This window comes from Phocoena sinus, chromosome 3 (genome assembly GCF_008692025.1).
Source record: "Phocoena sinus isolate mPhoSin1 chromosome 3, mPhoSin1.pri, whole genome shotgun sequence".
NCBI classification, from domain to species: Eukaryota; Metazoa; Chordata; class Mammalia; order Artiodactyla; family Phocoenidae; genus Phocoena; species Phocoena sinus.
Genome location: NC_045765.1, coordinates 131,927,016 through 131,954,971, shown reverse-complemented (window position 1 = coordinate 131,954,971; position 27,956 = coordinate 131,927,016). Strand labels below are relative to the sequence as shown.

The 27,956-nt window shown below is 44.0% G+C and overlaps 1 protein-coding gene across 1 annotated transcript in view; it reads right to left on the bottom strand.

Annotated features, from left to right (window-relative positions):
* The window catches only part of ARL15 (ADP ribosylation factor like GTPase 15), a 421,917-nt gene extending 400,841 nt beyond the window's left edge, over positions 1-21,076 (bottom strand). Inside the window, exon 1 of the mRNA XM_032628241.1 lies at positions 20,956-21,076. Within this exon, the coding sequence (XP_032484132.1) occupies positions 20,956-21,003 (48 nt within the window). The 5' untranslated portion in view covers positions 21,004-21,076. The remainder of the gene's footprint in view (positions 1-20,955) is intronic.
* Between the last annotated feature and the right edge of the window lie 6,880 nt (positions 21,077-27,956).

Below are 27,956 nucleotides of genomic sequence, written 5' to 3'. Positions count from 1 at the left end.
CCTCTGGAAAACTCAAAAATCTAAGCAAGTCTTGATTTATTTGGGCCCCTGGGTTCTAGAAGGTGTACCTGGCCAGAAAGTTGTTTGTCTGAGAGCCAGAGAGGCTCACTGTGAATTTTACTTCTGTTGGTGCTTTTTTATCTGAGTGACCAAAAGTTTGGGGTAAGTCAGCATTTGATGCACGGTTGCTACTTCACTGGCATGCACTGGATGGATGACTGACATAGGAAGAGATCTTGTTCTATCTTGCCTGCCTGTCTTCCGTTTGCTAAAAACTGTAACTTAGCAAATTATGGCAATTCGTTATTGTGTTAATTATAATAATTAAAGAGATTAATAAAATTACTGTTAAAAAAATAAGTATTTGTGGAGTGAGGAAAGTTAGATAGGAAGAGGAAAGAAGATAGGGGGGAAGGAAAGGAGAGTAGGGTTTTTCTTTTCCCAAAACTATTCTGACATATACCCTTCAAAAAATTATTTTAAAACCTAGCAGATCCTCTTCTTGCTGTAACTAGGTATTTGAACACAGGGATGTACATCTGAATTAAAATAGAGGACCTAAAGTTACTATGTTTCATTTCAAGCAGATCAACACTGATTGAAATGTTGTTTAGTAAACAAAAGTCCTTGCTAATTCTGAATACCCAGGAAAATGCTACCCACCCACTCTTTTAAAATTGAAATTTCTTTTTTTTTTTTTTTGCCCCGGACGCGCAGGCTCAGCGGCCATGGCTCACGGGCCCAGCCGCTCCGCAGCATGTGGGATCCTCCCGGACTGGGGCACGAACCCGAGTCCCCTGCATCGGCAGGCGGACTCTCAACCACTGCGCCACCAGGGAAGCCCTGAAAGTTCTTTATTTTGATTTAACGTGACACTTTTTTAATTGAAGTATAGTTGATGTACAATATTACATAAGTTACATGTGTACGATATAGTGATTCATGATTTTTAAAGGTTATACTCCAGTTGTAATTATTATATAATATTGACTATATTTCCCATGTTGTATAATATATGCTTGTAGCTCATTTTATACATAATAGTTTGTACCTCTTAATCCCCTACTATCTTGCCCCTCCCCTCCTTCCCTCTCCCCACTGGTAACCACTAGTTTGCTGTTTATATCTGCAACCATACCCACTCTTAAAAGAATAATCATTTGCTCTTACTGCTGTTGTTTTAAAATCACTCACTGCAATAATATAAAGCAATTGGGATAAATGACCTTTGCCTCAGAGATGAACTCTTAAGCACTGTGGATTTGGGAAAAAGAGAATTGCTTTAAAACAGATGAGAGATTCAAACCATCAATGGCCTTGTTAAATCTTCTTGATTCTTATCCCCAGCATTTCTTCACAATCATGCATTTTTACGTTGGTTTACTCAAGACAACTTTTGTACAAAGAATTAAAATATGCATCACTTCTTACACAGCTCTTTATAATTTCAACTTTTTTAGCAACTTGTTTCATTATACTTGTGGCTCTCCTAGGTAACAAAGAATCCAATTTGAAGAGCTTTCAAATCAGGAGCTGAAGATCTCACTTCTTGACACGGGAATCAAAAGAGAAAATTTTTGAAATTTTGCAAGTCTGCTTTATGAAACTGTTCAAAGTGGATCTTAAACACATAATTATTTACAATAAAGTTCAGTAAGAGGTGAGTACTTAGAAGTCAAGAAATGGAAAATATCCACCTATGGGTATTTTCAAAGATGACCAATAAAGTTAGGCATTCCCCCCAAATAAAGTCATATTTGGGAGAAAAGCAGAACATCACTAGCACAGGTATCTATTTCCCACACACTCAGCCTGCAAAAAAACTGCAGCCTGAATCCACAGAAATGATAGAGAACAGCTCCTCTTCAGACTCATGAAGTACCGTAATCCTGCCCACAGCCCAAGGTCAGCTCACAGGGGCCCTGAAAAAGTTAGGAAACCCAAAGAAGTCCAGGAATGATCAAATAATCCTATCTCAATGACCCAGTCTTTAAAACATGCACCTCGAAAACCCAAAAAATCATGGGGAAAATCATGTTACATTAAGAGAAATAATACTGGTGAACAACACAGATGTACAATATTTCTATGTGAAATAAAACAGAGAGGAAAAGAATTTCAATCATCACAAGAGGTTTTCTACCTCTAGCACAATGACTTGAAAAACAGAACCAGGCACATTCAGGGAACATTCAAAATGACATTATCCAATAAAACAGCTCACTGCTCTGTCATCTACAACAGGGGTCTCCAACCCTGCGGCCACTGTTAGGAAGCAGACCGCACAGCAGAAGGTGAGCCGCGGGCGAGTAAGCAAAGCCTCATCTGACGCTCTCCATCACTCGCATTACCGCCTGAGTAGCTGGCTGCAGTGATATACTAAAACAAGCCCCTCGGGCTTCCCTGGTGGTGCAGTGGTTGAAAGTCCGCCTGCCGATGCAGGGGACACAGGTTCGTGCCCCGGTCTGGGAAGATCCCACATGCCGCGGAGCGGCTGGGCCCATGAGCCATGGCCGCTGAGCCTGCACGTCCGGAGCCTGTGCTCCGCAACGGGAGAGGACGCAACAGTGAGAGGCCCGTGTACCGCAAAAAAAAAAACCAAAAACAAGCCCCTCCATCCAGTTTCCCCTGGTTTCCTGAAGTTCCTTAGGCCATGATCTGAATGGATGTTTATCAGCATGCCTGTCAACCACACGACAAAACCTGTTAGAAATCAGGGGCCAGTGAGCCAGTCGTCAGCATGCACTGCATACTGGCTCAGGTATCTACTCTGCAAGTAGCCAGTTATAGGTGCAGAACACAAATGCCAATAAAAAGGCGTACAAGGGTGTCGGCTTTCCTCCTCGGATCTGAAAAGGGGAAAATCAAGGCCCGTTGCACGTAGTAGACGAGGAACACGGCCAGCAGGATGCAGTTGGGCCAGTGGTTGAGGCGCTCGGCCGGCGGGAGGACAGCTCCTGCACCGCCTGACCCATCCGTGGAAAAACTGTCTTCCATGAAACCAGTCCCTGGTGCCAAAAAGGCTGGGGACCACTGGTCTACAACGTGCCGCCTCTCAGGAAACATTCATAAGGGAAGAAGGGATAAGAGAGCTGGCCAATCACATGCTAGGAAAAAAGTTCTCACAAGCAGAAACTTGACTCTCAAACTGATTCCAACAAAAGAGAAGTTGAAAGTTCCAAACGAGTGTAATTCTACAGTAGGGCCTCAGAAAACTTGCCCACTTAGTTTAAAGTAAGTTGGCTCATTTGGCCAAACTTATGTAACAGCTGTAGGCAGAACCGGCCTGAAGAGATGCGGGCCCCCCTCTGCCATGCCAGGACCTTTCACCCCTATAAATCAGAAATAGCTACCACTTAACCCATCAACAAGCAGCTGCAATATCGTTCACCCAGTTACTCCGTGCTGTGTTTATTAGGTGGAGGCAGAAAGATTTTTGAAAAGCTGGTTTTGGAAAAATGAATAGAATCAGAGTGGGAACATTTTGGTGACAATAGTACCACAAATCCTTGTTTTATAAAGAAAGTTCCAATTCAATAATAGCAAACACTCTTATCTTGCTCATGGTACTAGTCTCTCTGCTGAATGCTTTATATATTTTAACTCAACTCTGAGTGGTAGGTACTATTATGCCCATTTCGCATATGAGGAAACAGGCACAGAGGCTGCACAGCAGGTAAGTGACAGAGCTAGAACGCAAGTGCAGGGAGTCCGACTCCAAGGTCAGTGCCCTTAAATATTACTCTGTGCAGCCTCTCAGCCCAACCACTGGCTTAGCAGCTATCTTGTGTACCTATGTCAGGCTCTGGGGACACAAAGAGGCCCACAACCCAGCCCTGCACTGTGAAACACTGTGCTTTGTCCGGTAACAGAGATAGGAACCAAGGCCTGAGGCAGGGCTGTAGCTGGCCCATTAGCACCTCTGTGCCAGTGCACAATGGGGACCTTGGCAAGCTGGGCAGGGGCTGGACTGCAGGTGTGCTTGCCCCCTTGGCCAGGCACCTCCGTGTGGTGTCCCGTGAGCTTAACTGTCTACGGCAGCCCCAGGAGCAGCCCTGGAAGGAGCCTCAATTCAGTTCTGGCAGTGGAAGACTTGCAAGAGAGAAGGCTTAAATTAGAGTAGGAGGGAAAAGGTGAACTCTCCAACCAAAACTTATTTCTACAACACGACGCTCTGTGATCGCTTTAACTAGACAGAAGCCAGGCTCACACACATCTCTGCAGCTTTATTAACAGTGCATCCGGATTACTATGCGATTGTTCCGGACATGTCACATGCAGGTTAGCTCACAGGCTGCCCTGACAAAACAGCCCTAAGCAGGCTGCCTTCACAGAACCAACTCCTGGTCCCAACAAGCTGCCTGTTACTGGCTTTCGGTGCAGTGGAAAGGTCTGGGCCGTCCTCGTCAGCTTCTGGACTCGGCAGCTCGAACCACCAGTTCTCTGCCCTGGGAGACTGGTGCCAGGGGCTTTGAGGGACCCGAACTCCAGGCACCCTCCAAGGAGATGCAGCCCGTGTGAGAGACACAGACGTCCACAGTGTGTCCCTTGAGAGAGCCCCGTCCCCTCACTCACTGGGGACCAGGACTCCTTTGCAAGTACAACCACTCTTAGTAGAAAAGTAGGCTTTGGGTCTTAAAAATCAGGTACTTAAGCTGTGGGTTTATTTATCTGAACTAGGACTCCCTCCTTGCAACACAACCAACTTCTCCCATCTCCTTGACCAGGGAGCCGCTAGATCAAATTATTCTGGGAAAATATCCACCTGACTGCACCATCTTCCAGATCACGGTTACCCTTACCCACGCTGCTCTGTGTCTCCTCTCCAGCAAGCCAGCCTCACGCAAGTCCATTCCCTCCCCAGTCTCTCCACGGTTACCCTTACCCCACGCTGCTCTGTGTCTCCTCTCCGGCAAGCCAGCCTCACGCAAGTCCATTCCCTCCCCAGTCTCTCCACAGAGCCCTCTGCCCTGGGGCCGTGGTGGTACAGGTCGGGATGTGGTGTAGTTAATACGCATTAATTATGCATATTGGTTAGGAGGGAGGGCTTTGAAGCAAGATTTCCTGGGTTCAAAGCCTGACTCTGCCACTTCCTCGCTGTATGTCCTTCAACAAGTTGCTTAATCTTTCCATGTCTCAGTTTTAACATCTGGAAAACAGAAATGATACCTACCTCATAGGGTCCTTAGAAAGTGCCTGCCAATACAAACGCTGTGAAGGGGTTTTCGTTGTTGTTGCTATGATGAGAGTAAGAGGGGGTGGCAGAGAAAGAGGTGCCAGGCACTGTTCTGAAATACATGTATTCTTTTAGTTAATCCCCACAACAAACCCAGGAGGTAGTTAGTTACTCTTACTCACCCCACTTTACAGAGGAGGAAGGTGAGGCGTTGAGAAGTTAAGTAATTTTGCCAAAGCTAGAGTGGTAGAGCCAGGCAGGCAGATCAGCCCAAAGCCTACGGCACTCAACCGTGAAACAAACTCCTCTACACCCACAGAACTTCATTAAATGCCCCCCCCCCACCTTGCTCAGTCCCTCAAGGTCACCTTCGAGGATCTCCAGGGCACTCCTCCTCCCCCACTCCTTTCAAGACTCCGGGCAATGAGCTCTAACATCTAGCTCTGTGTGCCTCTCCTTGTCAAGGACATTGGCCGACCTTCCCTCTTTCACTGAGGATTTCTGAATCTGCCTCAGCCTTTTGCTCCAGCCCAAGTCCTGCCCTGGTCCTGCTGACTTCGCCAGCCACAAGGATGCTATATCCAGCACCTGCGCTGTATTTCCTCTTCCACGTCTTAAGCTCCCCATCCTTCCGGCGGCCACGCACCGCCACGCACTGGAGACTCCCCTCCGAGAGCCGCTCTGCAATCTTAAATTCATACACCCTATTGTCCCCTGCAATGAACTTTCTCTCCCTCCAGTTTTCTGAACAGTTACTCCAAATAACTCCAATACTCCCACTGTTCTTCCGCATCAGGACCACCCATCCTCGCATCCTCTACTTTCTACTCGCCCTTCCTTCCTTTCCACTAACTCAGAGCTCACGACGGTCTATCACTTCAGCCATCCTCTTGCCAGTGTCCTAAATTCCTCTACCCCATTAACTCACCTTGGAAAAATCCCAACCTTTATCCATCTAACTGCCCACCTTCTTGAAACCAACACCCAAACAGCTACAAAGTCTGTGTCCCTGGTCATCATGGCCCTCATTCTTCACTGTAGCTACTTCAGCTCAAACCCCTCCGCCACCATATTTCAGTCACGCTCAGCAAGATGAACTCACGTTCCACTTCATTGGCATTTAATCATCTCAAGTTCGGTCCCCTTTAGAAAGGAAAGCCGCCACTCAATGTCCCCTCCCCCCTCCAGTTCCAGCCCTGGCCTTCTTCTCGTTCGTGGTGAAATTTCTAGACAGTCTCAACTGCAGCGGCATCATTTCCTCACTTCCCACCAGGCCTCTGAGAGCCTCTGGTCAAGGTCATCACTGACGCGAATCCAGCGAGCACCGTGCAGCCATTATCTTCTAGGATCTCTGGGCCACAGTTAACACAATTGGCCACTTCCTCCTCCTGGAAAGTCTCCCTTCTCAGCCCGCTCAGCAGGACACTCTCCAGGTTTTCTCCCAACCTTGCAGCTCTCTTTCCCTCTTGAGATTCCTTTCCTGTGGCTGATCCCACAAAAACTGCGTGCCTACTATGTGCCGGCCCTGACCGAGGCACTGGGCTTCCTCGGGTTCTCCCCTCCCCACTCAGCACAACCCTCCCTGGGCGAGCTCAGACGTGGACGTGACCTTGGCTTCAGTTACCATCTAAGTGGTTTAGGATGGTCAGACGTTAGTGGTCAGACATTATCCAGACCTGGGTTCAGATTCTGGCTCCATCACATCACAGGCATGACACAATTTCTCTAAGCCTCAGTCTTCTAATCTCTAAAAGGATATGGAGTTGGCCAAAAAGTTCGTTCGGGTTTTTCTGTTACGTCATATGGAAAAACCCGAACAAACTTTTTGGCCACCCCAATAGTAATAAATCATGCACGAAAAATACGTAGCACTATGCCTCCCACCTGATGATTTAATAATATAGTGTATATATATGGCGAGTAACAATATTGTTTTTAACTACTCATCCAAGGCTCACCTCTCAGCTCCCATCTACTTACACGAAATCTCAACTTGGACTTCCCACAAGCAGTGCAAACTCCAGACTCAAAGTCCTCATCTTCCCTCTCCATGTGCTATTCCTTCAAGTGTCACCTATCACAGTACATGACCCATTTAGCCTCCCTGATGCCTGTCGTGGTCCTAAAACATGCCCGTAAATCCTCTGGCTTCCTCCCACCAAGAGGTGGTGTCTGTCTCCTGCCCTTGGCCCGAAGCATGTCTTTGTGACTGCCTTGATAAACAAGTGCAGTACAAGTGATGCTGCCTGACTGCTGAGGCCAGGTTAGAAAGACCAGCAGCTTCCACCAGTTTCTCTTGGTACATGCACTCTGTGAGCCTTCCAGCTGGATGTAAGCAACGCCGCTCCCGAGTCCTCATGCAGAAAGACTGCGCGAAGAGAGATGCCGCAGGAGTTCACACTTTTCCAGCCCCCAGATTTGCATGTTCCCAGCCCAGATGCCAGACCAGGGTATGAAGAAGCCTGGAGATGCCCCCAGCTGCCATCTGACGGTAACGTAATAAGGCATCCTGAGCAAGAACAATCTAGCTTATACTCAAAGAGACAAACAATAGCAAGATTTGGCAAAGGTGTAGAGAAACTGGATCCCCATATACTGGCGGTGAGAATGTAAAATGATGTAGACACTTTGGAAAACAGGTTGGCAGTTCCTTAAAAAGTTAAGCCTAGAGTTACCATATGACCCAGCAATTCCACTCTAGGTATAACCCAAGAGAACTGAAAAGATACGTCCCCACAAAAACTTGCACGTGAGCATTCATATCAACATAATAGCCTAATAGTGGAAACAACCCAATGTCCATAAGTTGATAAATGGACCAGTAAAACGTGGTACACCCATATAACAGAATATTATTAGGCAATAGAAGAAAAAGAAGTACTGATATATATTAAAACAGAGATGAATCTTAAAACCTTTATGCTGAATGAAAGAAGTCAGATACAAAAAGCTACATATTATATGATTCCCTTTATATGAAATGTAAATAAATGTCAGGATAGGCAAATCCATAGAGAGACATAAAGTAGATTAGTGATCGCCAGGGCCTAGGGAGAGGGCAAAATGGGGAGTGACTGCTAGAGGGTACAGGAATTCTTTCTGGGGTGATAAAAACGTTCTGGAATTAGATGCGGTTGATGGTTGTACAACTTCATGAATATATTAAAAACCACTGAATTGTACAATTCAAAAGGGTGAGCTGTTATCTTGTAAATAACCTATAATGGAAAATAATCTAAAAAAAGAATAGATTTATATATATAACTGAATCACTTTGCTGTATACCTGAAACTAACATGGTACTGCAAATCAACTATATTTCAATAAAAATTTTTTTAAAAAGGAAAAACAAGAACAGCCTAGCTGAACTCAATTTACCTCCAGATTCATAAGTAAAATAAATGACTGTTATTAAGCCGCTGTTTTAAGGTACTCTGTTATTCAGGAATGGATAACCAGAATGATGCTCAAACCAAAAACCTGAAAATTATCCCTAAAATCCCCTTTGGTCTCATCTTCTACATCCAATGACAAAATCCTGGCAATTCGCAAAATGTTGCTTAAATCCACCTACTTTTCTGCATCCTTCCTGCCCCTACCTGGCTGTGAATACCATAATTTCATTCCTGAATCAGGACAGCATCTTCTTAACTGGTCTTCTTCCTCCAGTCTGGCTGCCCTTTCCAATCCTTCTCCACAGTGCAGCCAGAGCTGACCATGTCACTCTAGGCAAACGTTAAAGGTTCCCACGATGTGACTGTAGAGGGACTCTGCAGCTCAAATTTAGACACTGAGCCTGACTCTGCTCCAGCCACACTGAGCCCTTGGAGTTCCTTGAAGCGATGGAGTTACTTACCCCCAAGTCTCTGGACAAGCTGTTCCTTCACCCTGGCTCTGGCCCTGCCTGTCACTTGGCCAACTCGACTCAACTACAATGTTGCAGATTAAAAATGGCTCCTCTGAAAAGCTCTCCTTGGCCCTCAAGTCTAAGTTTCCCTTTCATATATCGCATTAGTAACCTTTATTTCCCTCTGAATAGAATATGCCACTCCAAAACATAACTGCTTACTTTTCATCTCTACAAGAGTATAAGTTCCTTGAGGGCAAGCCAATGTCTTATTCACTTGCATATCCCTAGTGCCCAGGACAGCACCAGAACCTAGAAGGCTTATAAAAAAAATTAGAGCTGTTTGAGTGAATGAATGATAATTATGTAAAGGCAAATTTATGATCACTTAAAGAATTAGAAAGAATGGAAAAAAGAAGAAAGTTATTCCAAGAGGGATACAAGATGACTGAGAAAAATTTTGAAATAAAAGAAACATTTAGGATTATCTAATTAATCCCACCTTTTTATAGATGAAGAAATTTAAGACAATAACATTGACCGGTTTGCCCAAACCTCACACTTAGTTGTTTCAAAGCCAGGAATACAACCAGGTCAACCAACCTCCATAGTACCTCTTCAGCGTTTCAGGATTTTCAAATGAATCACACAACTCAATAATGTAGGAATTTCAGACTATGGCCAAGTAATTTCTCCAAATTAAAAAAATCTGCCTTATAATCCTCTTGTACTATATTGTTCTCATGCCTGAACACACAGATGTAGCTCTGGGCAACTTTACATTTCTTTAGCGTACACACTCATCAGAATAAGGAAAGGAGTGACAATGTAAAGACTTGCTGAGGATACGGAATAACTGGAACTCTTACACTACTGGTACAAGTCTAATTGGTACAACCACTTTGGAAAAAGTTTGGTGGTATTTAGTGAATCTAAACATATGTATGCCCTGTGAACCTGAAATTCTACTTGCCCCAACAGAAATGAGTGCTTATTTCCACCAAAACCATGCACAAGAATGTCTCTAGCAGCTTTATTCCAAATATCCCCAAACTGGAAACAACCTAGACGCCCATCAACAACAGAATGGATAGATTAGTAATAGTATATTCATACAATATTGCATTGCAACTAAAAGGAACAAACTACTGATTCACTCAACATGGATGGATTACACAGGCATGTTGAAAGAAATCACACACAAAAGAATACAAAGCTGTGATTCCATTTATATTAAGTTCAAAAATCAGGCAAAACCAATCTATGTCAATACTGCCTGGGAAGGAACACAGAGAGCCTTCTGAGGTATTAGAAAGGTTTTACATCTCCACCTGGGGTGGTTACAAGACACAGGTACATATAAATTCATCTAGCTGTACCTTTAAGGCTGTACACATTACTGTATGCAAATTACACTTCAATTAAAAAGAAGACAACAATTTGGTGAATAAAAAATTTGATTAGGGCTTCCCTGGTGGCACAGTGGTTGAGAGTCCGCCTGCCGATGCAGGGGACAAGGGTTCGTGCCCCGGTCCGGGAGGATCCCACATGCCGCGGAGCGGCTGGGCCCGTGAGCCATGGCAGCTGAGCCTGCGCGTCCGGAGCCTGTGCTCCGCAACGGGAGAGGCCGCGACAGTTAGAGGCCCGCGTACCGCAAAAAAAAAAAAAAAAAAAAAAAAAAAAAAAATTTGATTAGAAAAAAAATAAGTGCACATTAGCTTTATGTAATACCTTATTTTCATGAAGTACAGTATAAACATTCTCATTCAACCCTTACAGCCCTATGTTAAAGTTTTTTTGCAAATAAGATTCTCATTTACTAGTCATAATTACTATCTTTAAAAATACCTGAATCAGAGAAGAAAAGAGGAAATAAAAATTAAGTGATAGTAAAAATTAACTTTAACATTCTTTTTGGGACTAGAAGTCCTAATATGAGTAATTTGCAGAACAGACAGAAAAACATGTTTTATCCAAGGTCAAGGACAAATCTTTTGTGCCCAGCTCTTAAAATGTACAAGAAAGTATGTGCTCTGACATAATGTTTAGTTACATTATTTCACAAAAATTGTACATTGCCATTTCTGGAGAGTATAAAAATCCCCACGGTGTCACTAAAGGGCAGGGGGGCTGGGGGAGGGCAGAATCCAAGACGTACACAAGGAGAAAGAGACAGACTGGCTTTATCTACACTTGCCCCCCTTCTGTTAATGCCATTATATTGAGTCATATGGACTCCTACACCAATCGGTACAGAAATTATAATGCGATTTTTTTTAAAACACACTTAATAATCAATAGTCATCACAGAGGCTCTGATGCTATCTGAATTTTTCAAATGAGGAAATTGTAGTTTGGATTAATTTGTCTTAGACCAGGTTCCCAGTATTTGGGGTTTCAGAAATAAGTACATTCTAAATATATACATACATACAAACCTGAGGATGGATAAGGATTGTCATCTTTTTATTCTAACAGGTAAATAACATTTTGAGAGAGAGAGAGAGAGAGATACTATCGTTCACTATCATCAGAATAGACAGCATATTCTAACATCTACACAAAGTTGGAAAGATATAATCTCATATTTTTAAGACTATAAATTAAATGTACAATGACTTTGTAACACTCTGACTTTTCCTTTTTGCTATGGACTGACATTTGGAAAACAGCTCGTATTACTCAGGTAACAGGTGGACTATCTAGGAATCAAATAGAGGACTTCAAACTTTTTCTTCTCTATCACAAAATAAAACACATACAGATTAAGATTACGGATGTGGGGCTTCCCTGGTGGCGCAGTGGTTGAGAGTCCGCCTGCCGATGCAGGGGACACGGGTTCGTGCCCCAGTCCGGGAGGATCCCACATGCCGCGGAGCGGCTGGGCCCGTGAGCCACGGCCGCTGAGCCTGCGCGTCCAGAGCCTGTGCTCCGCAACGGGAGAGGCCACAACAGTGAGAGGCCCACGTACCACAAAAAAAAAAAAAAAAAAAAAAGATTACGGATGTGTTACCAACCCTCATAACAACTGAGGCAGCTGGGATTACTCAATTTCTCCTGACCCTCAGTTTCATCAACCATAAAACAAGAATACAAATTCCTACACCTCTCAGAGGGTCGCTGAAAAGACCAAACAAATGATGAATATATATTAAGTACTTCCTGCCGAATCTAGGACAGAGTAAATTCTCAATCAATATTAATTATCATCATTATCACCGTCTTTACTATTACATAACTTTGACTTAACAAACAGCAGCTGATTATATCCAGGAACGGTTTATTAAATTATTTAATCCATAAGTCAAAGCTTTAAAATGCAGGTACCTTTTGACCCTGCATAAAATCTACTAGAACATGATCATAAAAATACTCCAAAGGATTAGAAACACTGCATGTAATAATCTCCCTTTTTGAGACGCACCATGTACATTTGCATACTAAAGGCTGTACAATAAAGAAACTTGAACTTTGTTTGACCCAGTTTCCAAACTTACTTGGCATTGAAACCTCTTTTTGAAACCATAGAACAATACACTATCACAAAAAATCCAAGAGTTTATATTGAATGTCCACTGCAGCATTATTTATAACAAAACATTAACAAAATAAAACAAAAATTTAAACAAACATAAAATATTCAATTAAAAAGTGATGTAGTTAAGAGAATTACGGTTTACGGGTATAATGCAGAAAATTAATGTTGCAGAAGAGAAACAAACATAAGTGTAAAAAGCAAGTTATAAAACTATATCTTCATTATAATTCAGGATTGAAAAAATATTAATCGGATCTCTGTGGGTTGCTTCGATTACAGATATATATTTTTTCCATTGTGCTTGGCTGTGTTTTCCAAATTTGCTCACTAAGCTTTTACTTTAATAATAAATATGTTACCAAAATAATCTCATTCCTTGCACAGGCAAGAATATATATGTACATGTGTTAATATGATTACAAAATGACTGCTCTAACCTGTAAAACAAACTGAATCATAAAAGACAGATATTCACTAAAATTTCATTAAACAATTTATATGATTCATCGTGTGGTACTAAAAACAAGTAAACACACACACGCAAAATCATGCCTCAAAACCAACACCTATTCTTTTCTTTGAGCTTCTCACAAAATCCAAATAAGATCTCTACATATAAAACCAGAAATGGTAATACCCAAACTAGAACTATAAAACAAATATCTACAGACACATACAATAACATTTGTTAACCTTAAAAACATTAGAGAAATTAAACAGGTTTCAAGAAGATAAGGATGGTCTGCTACAACTCCTTTAAAATTAAAACACACAGAACAATACTATATATTGTCTATGCATACATGCAAATATAATAAAAATGCAAAAACACACAATGAGAATGATACCCACTAGCTTTGGGATAGTTGTCACCACTGAGAAGGACGGAGGAAGAAAGCAGGGGAGAGCAGAAGCCTTTCGCCTTAAAGTTTCTTTCTTTTTTTTTTTTTAAAGAACACCAGAGTTTTGAAGTTAAAATGGCAAAATGCTAACAACTTCAATCAGGGAGGTAGGTACACAGAAATGTGTTTTCTTATTTTCTGTACATTTTTTAAATACTTGCATTTATTAAAAATAAAACTTTGAAAGAACTGTATTTTGCTTTAGCTCCTGACTCCATGTGCAGATTGATTAGGAACAGGTGCAGGCGTTCTGCGCCTCAATCAATGGTCCTGGGATGGCTCCAGACTGTCATCTGCTTCCTCCAGAGAGGCCAGAGAAGCAGCTATCTTGCGGAAAAAAGAACCCCCAGGAATCCTTCTGGGGGAGACATGGCCCCACTTGCTAGGATCTAAGTCCTCAACCCTGAGAGAGGCAATCCAGAAGTCAGAACAATTCCCAGCAACACTAGGTACAAAGGAACCTGATAAATGAGATGGTCCTGCAAATCCAACTTTTAGTTCCTATTTAGTTACTCTTAAAATCATGTGCTTTTGGTTGTGAGTCAAAGAGCAGAATGCCGATGCTTATGCACAGGGTGAAGGAGACAGTGGGTAAACAAGCGAAAGCAAAATCAGTGAGCAAACTCTCTCACCTTAAGGTACAAACACATGTACTTCCCCAACTGAAGCGGGGCTGTCTGAGTTCTCAGGAGGACTTCTCCCAGGTGACAGCAGCACTCAAGCAACCTCTCAATTTCCAGCCCCGTGCCTGAAACATGGCCCCACTCACTCACCCTCTCAACAACTATTAATTATTGCTAGGTTGGCAGTACTGAACCATGCTTACATGCATGGGCTTGGAATCCACCAAGCTAGGCTCGTAGCCTTGCCCTGACACTCCACTGGTTACGTGATCCCGGCCATTACTCCACCTCACAAAGCCTTAAGCTCCCTCTTTTCTAAGTCAGTATGTCTTGCGCCTAAGTCAGCAGTATCTGGTTAACAGGACTGTTGGGAGGATTAAATTGGGTGATGCAAGTGAAACACTTTGCACAGTACTTGGTACATAGTTCCTTATTTACCGGGCTCCAGACTCAATTCTGGTGATAAAAGGATGATCAAGATAGTCAGGGACCCTGCACTGATACATGTTACAGATTCAGTGATGAAAACGTTCGCAAAGCGCCCAAAATTAAGAGTTTCAAGATGGTAACCACAGAGCATTAAGCCAAGCATGGGGGCCCTTCTAAGCCACACGCCCACGAAGCCAGCCCTGCCAGAAGTAAATGTGCTCAAACATTTTGCTGATACTCAGAAATGAGGGTCAACAAGAACTGGGCTTCTTAGATTCAACCAACCACCAGAAGCATTTAGGGAGATGCCTGGGCAGAGCACAGCATAACTGAGGGACTGCAAGCTCCAAAATAAAAGCCCATCATTAACTCAATTTGTGAGAAGTATCAGCATTTGTTAACTAAAATGCAGTTACCAGACATTCCCTAAAAATCTTTTCTTCCTTCTAGTCTACCTCAAAAACAAACGCTTTGAAATTCATGTCATCAGGAGACTTTGCCCAACTGAAATCCATAAGCAAAAGGCTACTTGGGGCCTAGTGTCTGCTGGGCACAGACCCACTTCCCATCAGCCCTTGGTTAAGGAGCAGAGCAGACTTCAAATACACTGCCAAATAGATTCTGAGTCTCAGGGACTTCTGAGTCTTCAAAAGATGACTGGGGCTTGTGGCCCTGAAGGTGCCCTTGAAGTGACACTAGGGGGCAGAGTACCAGGGTGCCTGGAAGCCCATTTGTGGTCACTTGATGAAACACTGGATGGTGAAGGCCACCTCAGTGCCCAGAGTCAGGACATTACAGGGCGGGAGGCTCAGGACACAACACAGTTCTCTTCCTATCCGGCCTTCTTCTTAACAGTCATGTAGCAGAGCCAAGTCCTCGAGCGCGTGGGAACATCAGTCAGCCTGCTCCTGGCACCTGATTTCTTGACTCAAGAAGCAGCATGGTATTTACATGAAATACACTGTAAAAATTTCAACTGCATTCCAACAGCTTTAACACCAAGCTGGAAGGAATGCAGTGAAGAGAGAAGGCTCTGGGGGCACATCCCAGCTTATTACTTGTTAGCTGTGTGAACTTGGTGAAATTACACAACCTCTCTGAGCCTTGGTTTAATGCATTACACGTGGAAAGCACTTACATTATCTGGCACCACAGCAAATGCTCAATAAATGTTAACTGATCTTACCCTCATAACTCCTATGCTTAATTCCCTCATCCCCCAGCATGCCTACAAGCACCTGGCTTAGGCGTCCTTCAGAATGCAAGCTCCCAGAGGGCAGGAATCACGTCCCCATGTGTCCTCTCTTGGGACTCGTTCTACAAGCCTGGAACAATAGAAGGTCGAGAACCAGAACTACTGTTTTATATCGCAGTTCCTGCTTCATCGTCTGGATATTTTTAAAACTTTTTTGATAAGAGAACTGTTTATTGTGCTCCCATTATTTTTATCTTATGATTTGTTAATAAAAGAATATCTACGGGGCTTCCCTGGTGGCACAGTGGTTGAGAGTCCGCCTGCCGATGCAGGGGACACAGGTTCGTGCCCCGGTCCGGGAAGATCCCACATGCCGTGGAGCGGCTGGGCCCATGAGCCATGGCCGCTGGGCCTGCGCGTCTGAAGCCTGTGCTCTGCAACGGGAGAGGCCATAGCAGTGAGAGGCCCACGTACCGCAAAAAAAAAAAAAAAAAAAAAAAAAAAAGAATATCTACGTTACTAAGCCAGTTGCAGTTAAAATTTAAAAATATGTGGCTTATGTCATTATGTTACACATAGTCAGAACATACAAGTTATAATGTTCACAGTCATTCATGGTCGAAAACAGCACACTTTTAAGACAACAGAACATCAGATGAAGTCACAACTGTGCCTTCACTCCTTGTTTTGAATGGGCTCACTTACAACTTAGTAGAGCCTGAGAGCTCTGTGTACATCAAGAGTTTCTGTTCTTGGTTGGTTAATTCCTTGGTTTGTATCCTGCAAATGGGGATGGATTTGTGCTGATCCACCCACCTTCTCTCACCTGATCTTCCCCATTGACACAAATTTTTATAATGACAGGTATAGCCTGTGACCAAGAAACTAGACCGCATTCATCAACCTATACTAGGAAGAAAACTAGAACCCTGGCCTTATCATATCCCAAAACCAATACAGACACGCAATGATCATTATCTGACAATTAGCATCCAAGACTAATGAAGCACTTTTAGTTGTCACATTTTCAGGCCTAGCTTTGCATTTTAGTTCACAGTGAAACAAAGAAAAACACATGAGAGAGAAACCTACCAGCAACCCAAGCAGCAGAGAGAAACCTACCAGCCAGCCAAAGAGCACATCAGAGGCAGCCTCCTCCCCCTGTGTCTACCCAACTGTCCTGCCACAGGTTCCTGTAGAGCCACCTGCCTGCCAGCCCTACAGCCAAGGGGATTCCAGCTGGGGGCTCATCGGCTCTGACTTTCAGGGTCATGCACAAAGCAGGGGTCGCATAAATATTTGTTAAAAGGATTAAAGAAAATATCCGAAGGTGGCTTTTATTTTTATAGGTATTAAACAATCCTCAAGAGAGTCTTGTGACTTCCTGCTTGCTGATGACACTCTAAATCTTTCCATATACTGAGACTAATTTAAAAGGTAGTCCAGGGACTTCCCTGGCGGTCCAGTGGTTAAGACGTCACCTTCCAAAGCAGGGGGTACGGGTTCGATCCTTGGTAGGGGAGCTAAGATCCCACGTGCCTTGGGGCCAAAAAACCAAAACATAAAACGGAAGCGATATTGTAACAAATTCAATAAAGACTTTAAAAATGCTCCACATCAAAAAAAAAAAAAAAAAAACTTAAACAAAATAAAATAAAAAGTAAAAGGTAGCCCATTATTTACCACTGAACGGTAACAGTCATTCCACAGGAGGTGTAAGAATAATATCAGCAACTTAACCACATTATATTGACATTCTACATCTGAAAAGCAACGTGCTGTGTATAAATCACTTTCCTTCCATTGTCTCATGTAATCATCAACGGCACTACACAAAGCATAACAAATTTTATTGCTGTTATTTTGATGGCAGAAGGGGGGGAAAGGTAAAATCCAGGCCAATCAACATGAATCGGTACACAAAGAATATTAAACCGAAAGGAATCCAGAAGTTGATCTTATCCAACTTTCCAGGAAAACATGGTAGACACGTTTTTCATTATAACTTGACTATTTTCTCCTACCATATTCAAAAAGCTCCACACGTTGTCTTACTAATTCTACCTGTAAGAAGAGAGACAGAAAGAAAGATGCTGGTACTGCCCTTTGAACAGCAGTAGAATCTTTACCTACAGACCTGACAGGTGTGCACATGGCCATTAAAGCCCATCCTGAAATTGGGGAAAAGGTATGTGGCCTGCCAAGCAGATTCCCTCGTCAACCAGAAAACCAAGATTTTTTATATTAAATGGCCACCCAGCCTAAACAAATAATATCTTGATAATCTTAAAGTTAAGAGTAAAAGATACATTTTGCATTCCCCAGAGCAAAACACCTAATCCAAACAGATTTTATCTTGTCTTACTTTAGAAGCTGGACAGAAAAGAAGAATTGTCCCTTCGGTCTCATATTCATTCAACTCAACAAATAAAGATTGGACGCAGGGCGATACATATAATTATTTAGGATAAGCAAGTTACCATTATTTCCCTAAACTGAAATCAATGAAAACCCTATCCACTTTATTTGTCCCCTCTAATTGAGAGCACTTCTTTTAAGTTAAAAAATCAACAGCAGCCTCTAAGATCAGAGAGCTTCATCAATTGTTTTAATAACCGCAATCTTAATGAAAGCTGTTAAAAACAGCACATCTACGTTTCTCTCATTTCTCTTCCTCTCCACTCTCCTCCAAATGAAAAAGGTTAAATGATGACATCCAGCCTAAAGAACAATGCATACACACACACAGCTCCCTCTTCCAGCTTCCAACAGCAACAATAAGAAAGTCAAACACCGATTAAAAAGAAAAAAAAAGAAAAGATGGCACACAAGTTATTCCTGTCAAGTGATAGACAGGGTATTTACTCTAGTCCACAAGCTCAACAAAATCTGAAGAGTTAAACTCTTGGAATGAACAGAGCATATTTTCTCTGGAAAGTAGGTAAAAGGACTTGGGAACTGATTTTTAAAATAAGACAGAGTCAGTGAGAGTCCCAGACAGAGTCAATGAGATTGATTTTCATTTTTTAGAAATTGGTTTTTAATAAACACCATATAAACTTTATGTACGAGCAAATGAATCCGTCTGAAAGGCAAGAAGAAAGGAATGGTGTGTGGAACATCATTTTCTCTGAGAGCTGATAAGCAAAACGTAAACACAGAAGACCACCTGAGGAGGGTTTCTTCTTTTAAACTTAATGTTTAAGGATTTCCTTAAGTCTTTTCACAGCGGATACTTGGCACACTCATAAGAACGGACTTATTTCCTTTAAGGGTTTTTTTCTCACCGCCAGTGATGAGCCAAGTGATTTTTATGGGGCTGTTTCACTGCACTTGTGGATTTTTTAAAAATCATAGATAAGGTGACAAAATAATGATTTTCCAAAAACAGGGTGTATGGGGGCATGGCAGGTACAACAAAAAGGCCATGTCGAACTTGGGGCCCATTGATTCTGACACAAAACTGTCAGGAAACTGACAAAGAAATAATCTGCTTTTAAGGTAATCTAGAGCGCCACAAACATTCCTCCACCCACCCTTAGACTCTCCATCAGTAAATTAACCTGAGTAATTAAACAGTCTTCCAATTTTTTTCCCCATGCAATTTGCAAATTTAAAACTCACCCAGTAAATAAAATAATAAAATACCAGAACAACTTGAGTTCCTTTTTAGAAACTACTTAAGAATCCAAAATTAGCTTTCAATAATATAGGTAAGGGCAGCCCCTTCCAATTAGGTAATTATCCTCAACTTTGGCTTTAATTCAGGCATACTGCAAGACAAAGCCATGGTACTGTACTTGATAAGACAAGCTACAAAATAATCAGTTATTTAATTCAGAAAATAATCTTTAAGAAACATCCAACAACTCTCTTAACCTACATGGCACTTTGTATTTTAAAGAACCTCCTAATCAGATAACCCCCTTCACAGGCTCCCGTTATGGGCAGATAATGTCCCTTTATCACAAAGATAGAGGAAGTTACTGACATCAACAAATGAACCAAACAGAATTTGAACTCAGAATTTTTGACTCCCCTCGATTCACAAGGTCATGCATTAACTGCAGTAACCACCCCTCCCCAAAAGACCACCAAACCAGGAACCTTCAGGGAAATAAGCCCAAATATAAAATAACATTACAAAACCAGTCCTCGTCCAGCGTTTCTTGACTAGGAAAGCATTCACAGTCTTTCTTAGTACAGAATTAAGTGTAATTCCTAGAAGGCACTGGCAAATCTCTGCCAAGCCAATCTGCAGTGAGAAACCAACTGCATGTGTTCAACAAGACGAAGGGACGGTCAATGTTTTTTAACCATCCACTTCAACTCTGCATTGCAATAGCGGTTCCAGCTAACAAGGTAAACCTGGTCATTGTTTAGGATCGAACACAGCCAGGGTCAATGAGGATCCCCGTGAACACAAACATGCAGCTGTGGGGAAATAATTTCTGGAACAATACATGGTGCTTGCATAATTACACACACACACAAAACAAGTGCTTTTTAAAGTAATGTTCAGTCCCAGCATTGTGCTGACACTTTTCCCACCTAAACTTCTCAGCATAAGCCTGGCCTAAAAAAGCACAGGTGGGATCCAATTCGTGCACAGGGTAAAAGCGGCGTTGCATCCAAGGCAGGAACGGTGAGGCAATGCCTGCCCCTACCCAGTCCCTTCCACCCAGGCTGCGATGTAGATTAGTCCCGTCTACTTTATGGTAATGTGCTTTTAAAACCTCGCGGCGACCGAGGTCATAGCTTTAGAGATCTAATAACAACCAAATGACCGGACCTGCCGGGCACTTAGTAAGCCATTCTGGTTATGGCTCTTTAATAGTACCTGGAGTTCTGCTAAAGGGAGAGGGGGAAACTCCTGCTTCCCGGGAAAGAAAAGTCCTCTGCGGGAGCGCAGAAGGAAGCAAGGAACCCGAACGCAGGCGGGGGACGCCCAGCCGCCGCGGCCCCATCTCTCCGGGAGCGCCCGCGCGCCCCTCGCCCCACAGCACATCTGGCCCGGGCCGCACCTTTACCTGTCAGCTCCACCACCCACTCGGAGCTGCGGCCCCGCCGTCTCAGCTGCCGCCCCTCCGAGTCCCGGCACAGCTCTAGAGCTTGCTGCGGGAGAAAGAACCCCAAAGGCATCCCATCCCAAAGAAAGAAAGCAAAAAGGCTCTTCCTCCAGGCGGAGGGACATCGGGCACGTCGGGGTCCGAGAGGCGACACGCCACCCCTGCCCCGCACCTACCAGATAATCCATGTACAGAAACGCCTCAGTTATCCGGAGATCAGACATCCGGCAGCCTAGAGCATCCGGAACGGCTCCGAACCCGGAAAAAAAAAAAGCAGCGTCTCCGGCTGCGAGCGAACAGCCCCTGAAAAAGCCAGCAACAACGAAAATAGCCGAGAGCAGCCGAGGAGCCGAAGATTACACAAGGGGCGCGGCGATTGGCCGGATGGGCGGGCAGAAGGAAAAGAGAGCGCTCATTGGCTGTAGCGCCTATAAAAGGTAGGCCGCTGTGGGTGGCTGGGGAGAGACGCGGGAGCTGCCGGGCTGCCGATTCCTGTCAGGAGGGCTGAGGGGGCGGGGGCTAGGGCGGCGCGGGCGGAAGAGCGCGAGGGGAAAAGCGGAAAATCAGCTGGTGCTGGTGCTGGTGCTGGTGCTGTTGCCGCCCGAATTCTGTGTGCCTCCGTGGTCTCCAAGTTGGGTAAATCGGAACCGAGCTGTGCACCAGTGCGAGAGAGCCTTAGTGTCTCCTCCCATCACCCAGTAGGAAGCTCGCGCTGAACCGTGGGAGGCGTAGTAGCCACAGATACTTGATGCCGTTCTCCGGAGCGATTTCCTGAAGGCCCTGTGGCGTCGAGACTGCAGGGCAGGGATGGTTGGAATGTGTAAGAGGGTACTCTGAACAAGCAAGCATGTGACTCGGGGGTGGCCCCTCCCCTCCTTCAGGATGTGAAGCAAAGGCGGACAGCTCCAGCCTGATGTCCCTGGGGGTATACAGAAGCCCGGCGCGGTCAGAGGTAACCCAGGAGAGTCCCTTTTAACAAGACGCTAGATTGCCCCAGAAGAAGCCACTCTCCACCGATGTGAAAGGGAAAAAAAAGTTGAGGGATTCTGCATAAGTCGGTTGTAGACTTGAGACTCTCAGAAAGCATCAGTTGGTCAGTTCTTTGTGTGCTTTGTGTCCTACACTGTGCACAAATCTATTGCCCCTGAAGAAAATGAGCCATACAATAAGCGATCTGAAAAGACCCGAGTAATACTGTTTGTGACCCGATGTCATAAAAATTAAAGGTATCTATAAGCAGGTGCACTTGAGATGTGTATTTCCTGGTAAATAATGTGGAAATTAGCATTGGGGTTTCAATATTGCATTTGGCTGAGAACGAAAAAGCCTGGATCAGACAAGAATCAGGATAAGATCACCCAAGCCTCTAGTTTTTGAAGATTTAGGCTATGAACAGCTAGCCATGCCATGCCCACCCCTCAGCGTTTGAGGAGGATGAGGGATTGCTCTCACCGGTGTTAATAATTCAGGCTTCTATACAATAACCTTTCAAGAGTCAAACTTCATCAACTATCTTTCTGAAGAGGCTGCCTGCCTGTATAAATGTTGTTTTAGGGGTTGAATTTTTATTTTCCCCCAATTTAGCACCTTCCTCTTTTGTATCTTCAGGAACAAATTTCCATAAAATAAGCCTACCTGGGGCTGCCGAAACAGTTCTGTGAGACAATGGAATTCACCCTAGATATGCAGATAACCCAGAAGGAAGGGTAGCCCTTTAGAGGCGGCTCCAGATTGGTGAGCCACATGATTTGGGGGAACTCATCTCTCTGAACCTGTTACCTCAGCTGCAAAATGAGAATAGTTATAGCCAGAAAGTCTTTTGAAGGAATTAAAAGCCTATAAGTATACACACACTTAGTAGAGAGCTTGATTTTGTTCATCAATTTACAGACAAGTGTGTGTGTGAATAAATTATACTTCTGAAGAAATTACAGTGAGTTTTTACCTATGCAGGAGCTAACTAGACTCAATAGCATCAAGCCATTGGATCCTACTTTAATTGGTATTGACATGATGTTTGGTTTAGGTTAGAACACATGTAGGTTTGGAAGAGATTTTTGACCTGGATTCTGGAGGTGATGATCTACCACAAACCTACAGCACAATTGGTTGAAACTAATTGCGGAAGTTAAAGGCCTCTCAAAGCTGCTAGCAAAAGTAATTCAAACAGATAAGGAAGTGTTTGATTTTTTTCCTTTCTCTCTATGAATTAGCATATCACAAATAAGATAAAGGGTTTGAGTTAGCAAAGAGACACCTTTTGGTCCACTGTCTTACTGATAAGTGATGTCTTGACTACTGTCAAGTGAGGCTCTTGAAAGGCCTGTGAGTTTCTATGCAAGGGAAGATGACCATTCAAGAGCAGTTGGCTTCTGCCTTTCTTTAAAAGCTAACATTAGGGCTTCCCTGGTGGCGCAGTGGTTGAGAGTCCGCCTGCCGATGCAGGGGACACGGGTTCGTGCCCCGGTCCGGGAAGATCCCACATGCCGCGGAGCGGCTGGGCCCGTGAGCCATGGCCGCTGAGCCTGCATGTCCGGAGCCTGCATGTCCGGAGCCTGTGCTCCGCAACGGGAGAGGCCGCAACAGTGAGAGGCCTGCATACCGCAAAAAAAAAAAAAAAAAAAAAAAAAAAAGCTAACCTTAGTAAAGAAAAAGAATCCTCAACAGAAGGTCATCAGGATAAACATAGTTCATGCTACCTCTAAGAATGAGTAAGCAGGGAAATGAACTTTTCAAGGAAAAGTTCCAAAGGCTACACCGTAGTTCTCACCCTGTTCCACACCATTTGCATATTCATTCTAACTGGCACCAAGGAAAACTTTGTGTTCAGTGTGATGTATTAAAAGAATCTTGTCTTTTGGAAAAGGATCCTTGTAAAAACCCAAAGCTTCAGAACTCAATGTGGAGCACATTTTCTCAATTGTTAATCTTCTGGGGAGTTAATGTGTGCACCCTTGTGCAGAAGAAAGAGGCTAATTTATGTTGGTATGAACAGATAATACACTGCCTACTACATGAAGCTGTGGTCTTATGTGATAGTTGGTAGCAGTAATCACCCCAATGCACGCTTTGAAGAAAAGTTTGGAGAGGTTAGAATGAATTCATTCAGCCTACCCCACTATGTGCCAAGTAACAGGCTGCAGTGTTGAATAAGGATCTCCTTAAGGTAGTACTGCCTTTGCTCTCAGTAGAACGGACCCTCTTCCAGATGCCTAAAAAAACATGTATAAACTCATGAGGTTTACTACACAGGTTTACTACTACATTACTGCACAGGTTCTGAAGAAAGAGGCCATCACTCCTGCTTGTCAAGAGCAAGGAGCAATTCTTTTGACAGTCTGTACTCCACAATTCCATAAATATGGCTAGCTAGCCACAGTTCAAGGAGATTTTTGTTAAAGTGTTACTTGTAGGAAACAAAAACAAATGCATTTTTGCAACTTGGCCTCCCAAATTCTACCATCCAGAATGACCAATATATCAGTGGCTATTCCCATCTACTTTTTTTTGTTCATTTCTATGATATATAATAACTTACAGAAGAATACTGTCTTTACTAGTTTTATCATGCACACTCCATATATTAAATTCACCATATCATGAAACTCTATAAATGTTTAATGGCTATATAAGACTATTGTATAAATGTACTATGTTGACAAATCCTCTTAGATATTACTGCTATAAACATTGCAGGGAATGTTTGCTTATAAACTCACTCACATCTCTTTATTCTAGACATAATTTCTTGCAATGGAATGACTGGTACAAAGAGTATATGAGCATTTTTAATACTCATTTTTGTACTACCTTCTGGTCTTCTTTCCCCTACCCCAACTCCAAAGTAGGGAGTGCTTATCTTGCTTCATTGTTGCCTTGATTGATTGGGTATATTATTCCTTAATAGCTGAGAGGTGGTATCTTCTATACGAATAACTCTTAAGCCATGGACACTCCTTTTTCAGAAAAAATAAAGGTGTCCAGACACTGAACTCTCCAGTGGTCACTGGACACACTGAACATTTACTGCCTCCAGTAACTCCTGTGACTTTAAAATTCTCTAAGCCCTTTCCCCCTCAAGTGGTGGCCTTGACCCCCCATCTCTAAGTTAGCCTACTCCCCTTTCTCTGCTTCCTAAACCTTCCTAGTACCATTGTGTCCTGAAAGATGAACCTCAGAGTGGGATGACTCCACATGAAGCTGTTAACAGAACTTGGTTCATGAACGGAAGACATCAGAATGAGGTTGGGAGAGCAAGGACTTATTCTAAAAAGATAACTCACCTCTTCCAAAAAGTATTTGCTGGGCCTTGGAGTATTAAAACAAGATCAGGCATGTAAAATGAAGAATCAGGGGGGACCTTCACGATGGCAGAGGAGTAAGATGTGGAGATCACCCTCCTCCCCACAAATACATCAAAGATACATCTACGGGCTTCCCTGGTGGCACAGTGGTTGAGAGTCCACCTGCCGATGCAGGGGATGCGGGTTCGTGCCCCGGTCCGGGAAGATCCCACATGCCATGGAGCAGCTGGGCCCGTGAGCCATGGCCGCTGAGCCTGCACGTCCAGAGCCTGTGCTCCGCAGCGGGAGAGGCCACAACAGTGAGACGCCCGCGTAACGCAAAAAAAAAAAAAAAAAAAGATACATCTACATGTGGAGCAACTCCTACAGAGCACCTACTGAACGCTGGCAGAAGACCTCAGACTTCCCAAGAGGCAAGAAACTTGCGTACCTGGGTAGGGCAAATGAAAAAAGAAAAAACAGAGACAAAAGAATAGGGGTGGGGCCTGCACCTCTGGAAGGGAGCCGTGAAGCAGGGAAAGTTTCCACACACTAGGAAGCCCCTTCACTGGTGGAGATGGGGGGTGGTTGGGGGGAAGCTTCAGAGCCACGGAGGAGAGCGCAGCAACAGGGGTGCGGAGGGCAAAGCGGAGAGATTCCCAAACAGAGGATCGGTGCCGACTCACCAGCCCCAGAGGCTTGTCTCCTCACCCGCTGGGACAGGTGGGAGCTGGGAGCTGAGGCTCAGGCTTCAGAGGACAGATCCCAGGGAGAGGACAGGGGTTGGCTGCATGAACACAGCCTGAAGGAGCCTAGTGAGCCACAGCTAGCCGGGAGGGAGTCTGGGAAAAAGCCTGGAACTGCCTAAGAGGCAAGAGACCATTGTTTCGGGGTGCGTGAGGAGAGGGGGTTCAGAGCACCACCTAAACGAGCTCCAGGGAAGGGCACGAGCTGCAGCTATCAGTGTGGACACCAGAGACGGGCATGAAACGCTAAGGCTGCTGCAGCCACCAAGAAGCCTGTGTGCAAGCACAGGTCACTATCCACACCTCCCCTCCCAGGAGCCTGTGCAGCCGGCCACTGCCGAGGTCCCATGATCCAGGGACAACTCCCCTGGGAAAACACAGCACGCTTCAGGCTGTTGCAACATTTCGCCACAGGTGCGCCCCGCATTCCTACCCCTCCCTCCCCCCGGCCTGAGTGAGCCAGAGCCCCCTAATCAGCTGCTCCTTTAACCCCTCAGGCGACCTACATGCAGAGGTGGGGCCAAATCCAAAGCTGAACCCCAGGAGCTGTATGAACAAAGAAGAAAAAGCGGGGCTTCTCTGGTGGTGCAGTGGTTAAGAATCCACCTGCCAACACAGGGGACACACGTTCAATCCCTGCTCCGGGAAGATCCCACGTGCCATGGAGCAACTAAGCCCATGTGCCACAACTACTGAGCCTAGCTCTAGAGCCCACAAGCCACAGCTACTGAACCCACATGCCACAACTACTGAAGCCCACACACCTAGAGCCCATGCTTCGCAACAAGAGAAGCCACCGCATTGAGAATCCTGCGCACCGCAACGAAGACTTGCCCCCATTCGCTGCAACTAGAGAAAGCCTGCGTGTAACAACAAAGACCCAACATGGCCAAAAATAAATAAATTTTTAAAAATTTTAAAAATTTAAAAAAAAAAAGAAAGAGAAAGGGAAATTTCTCCCAGCAACCTCAGGAGCAGCAGATTAAATCTCCACAATCAACTTGATGTACCCTGCATCTGTGGAATACCTGAGTAGACAATGAATCATCCCAAAATTGAGGTGGTGGACTTTGGGAGCAACTGTAGACTTGGGGTTTCCTTTCTGCATCTAATTTGTTTCTGGTTTTATGTTTACCTTAGTTTACTATTTAGACCTTATCATTGGTAGATTTCTTTATTGATTTGGTTGCTCTCTTCCTTTTTTTTTAATATACATTTTTTTTCCTTTTTCTCTTTTTGTGAGAGTGTACGTGTATGCTTCTTTGTGTGATTTTGTCTATATAGCTTTGCTTTTACCATTTGTCTAGGTTTCTGTCTGACCGTTGTTTTGTTGTTGTTGTTTTTAGTATAGCTTTTAGTGCTGGTTATCATTGGTGGATTTGTTTATTGGTTTGGTTGCTCTCTTTTTATTAATTACTTTTTTATTTTTAATACTTTTTTAAATAACTGTATTTTCTTTTCTTTTTTTTTTTTCTTTCTTTTTCTTCTCCCTTTTCTTCTGAGCCGTGTGGCTGACAGGGTCTTGGTGCTCTGGCTGGGTGTCAGGCCTAAGCCTCTTGGGTGGCAGACCTGAGTTCAGGACATTGGTCCACCAGAGACCTCCCAGCCCCACATAATATCAAACGGCAAAAGCTCTCCCAGAGATCTGCATCTCAACATTAAGACCCAGATCCACTCAACGACCAGCAAGCTACAGTGCTGGATGCCCCATGCCAAACAACTAGCAAGAAGAGAACATAAACCCATGCATTAGCAGAGAGGCTTCCTAAAATTGTAATAAGTTCACAGACATCACAAAACACACCACAGGACGTGATCCTGCACACGAGAAAGACAAGATCCAGCATCATCCACCAGAACACAGGCATCAGTCCCCTCCACCAGGAAGCCTACAAAACACACTGAAACAACCTTACCCACTGGAGGCAGACACCAAAAACAATGGGAACTGTGAACCTGCAGGCTGTGAAAAGGAGACCCTAAACACAGTAAGTTAAGCAAAATGAGAAGACAGAGAAATATGCAGCAGATGAAGGAGCAAAGTAAAAACCCAGCATACCAAACAAATGAAGAGGAAATAGGCAGTCTACCTGAAAAAGAATTCAGAGAAATGATAGTAAAGGTGATCCAAAATCGTGGAAAAAGAAT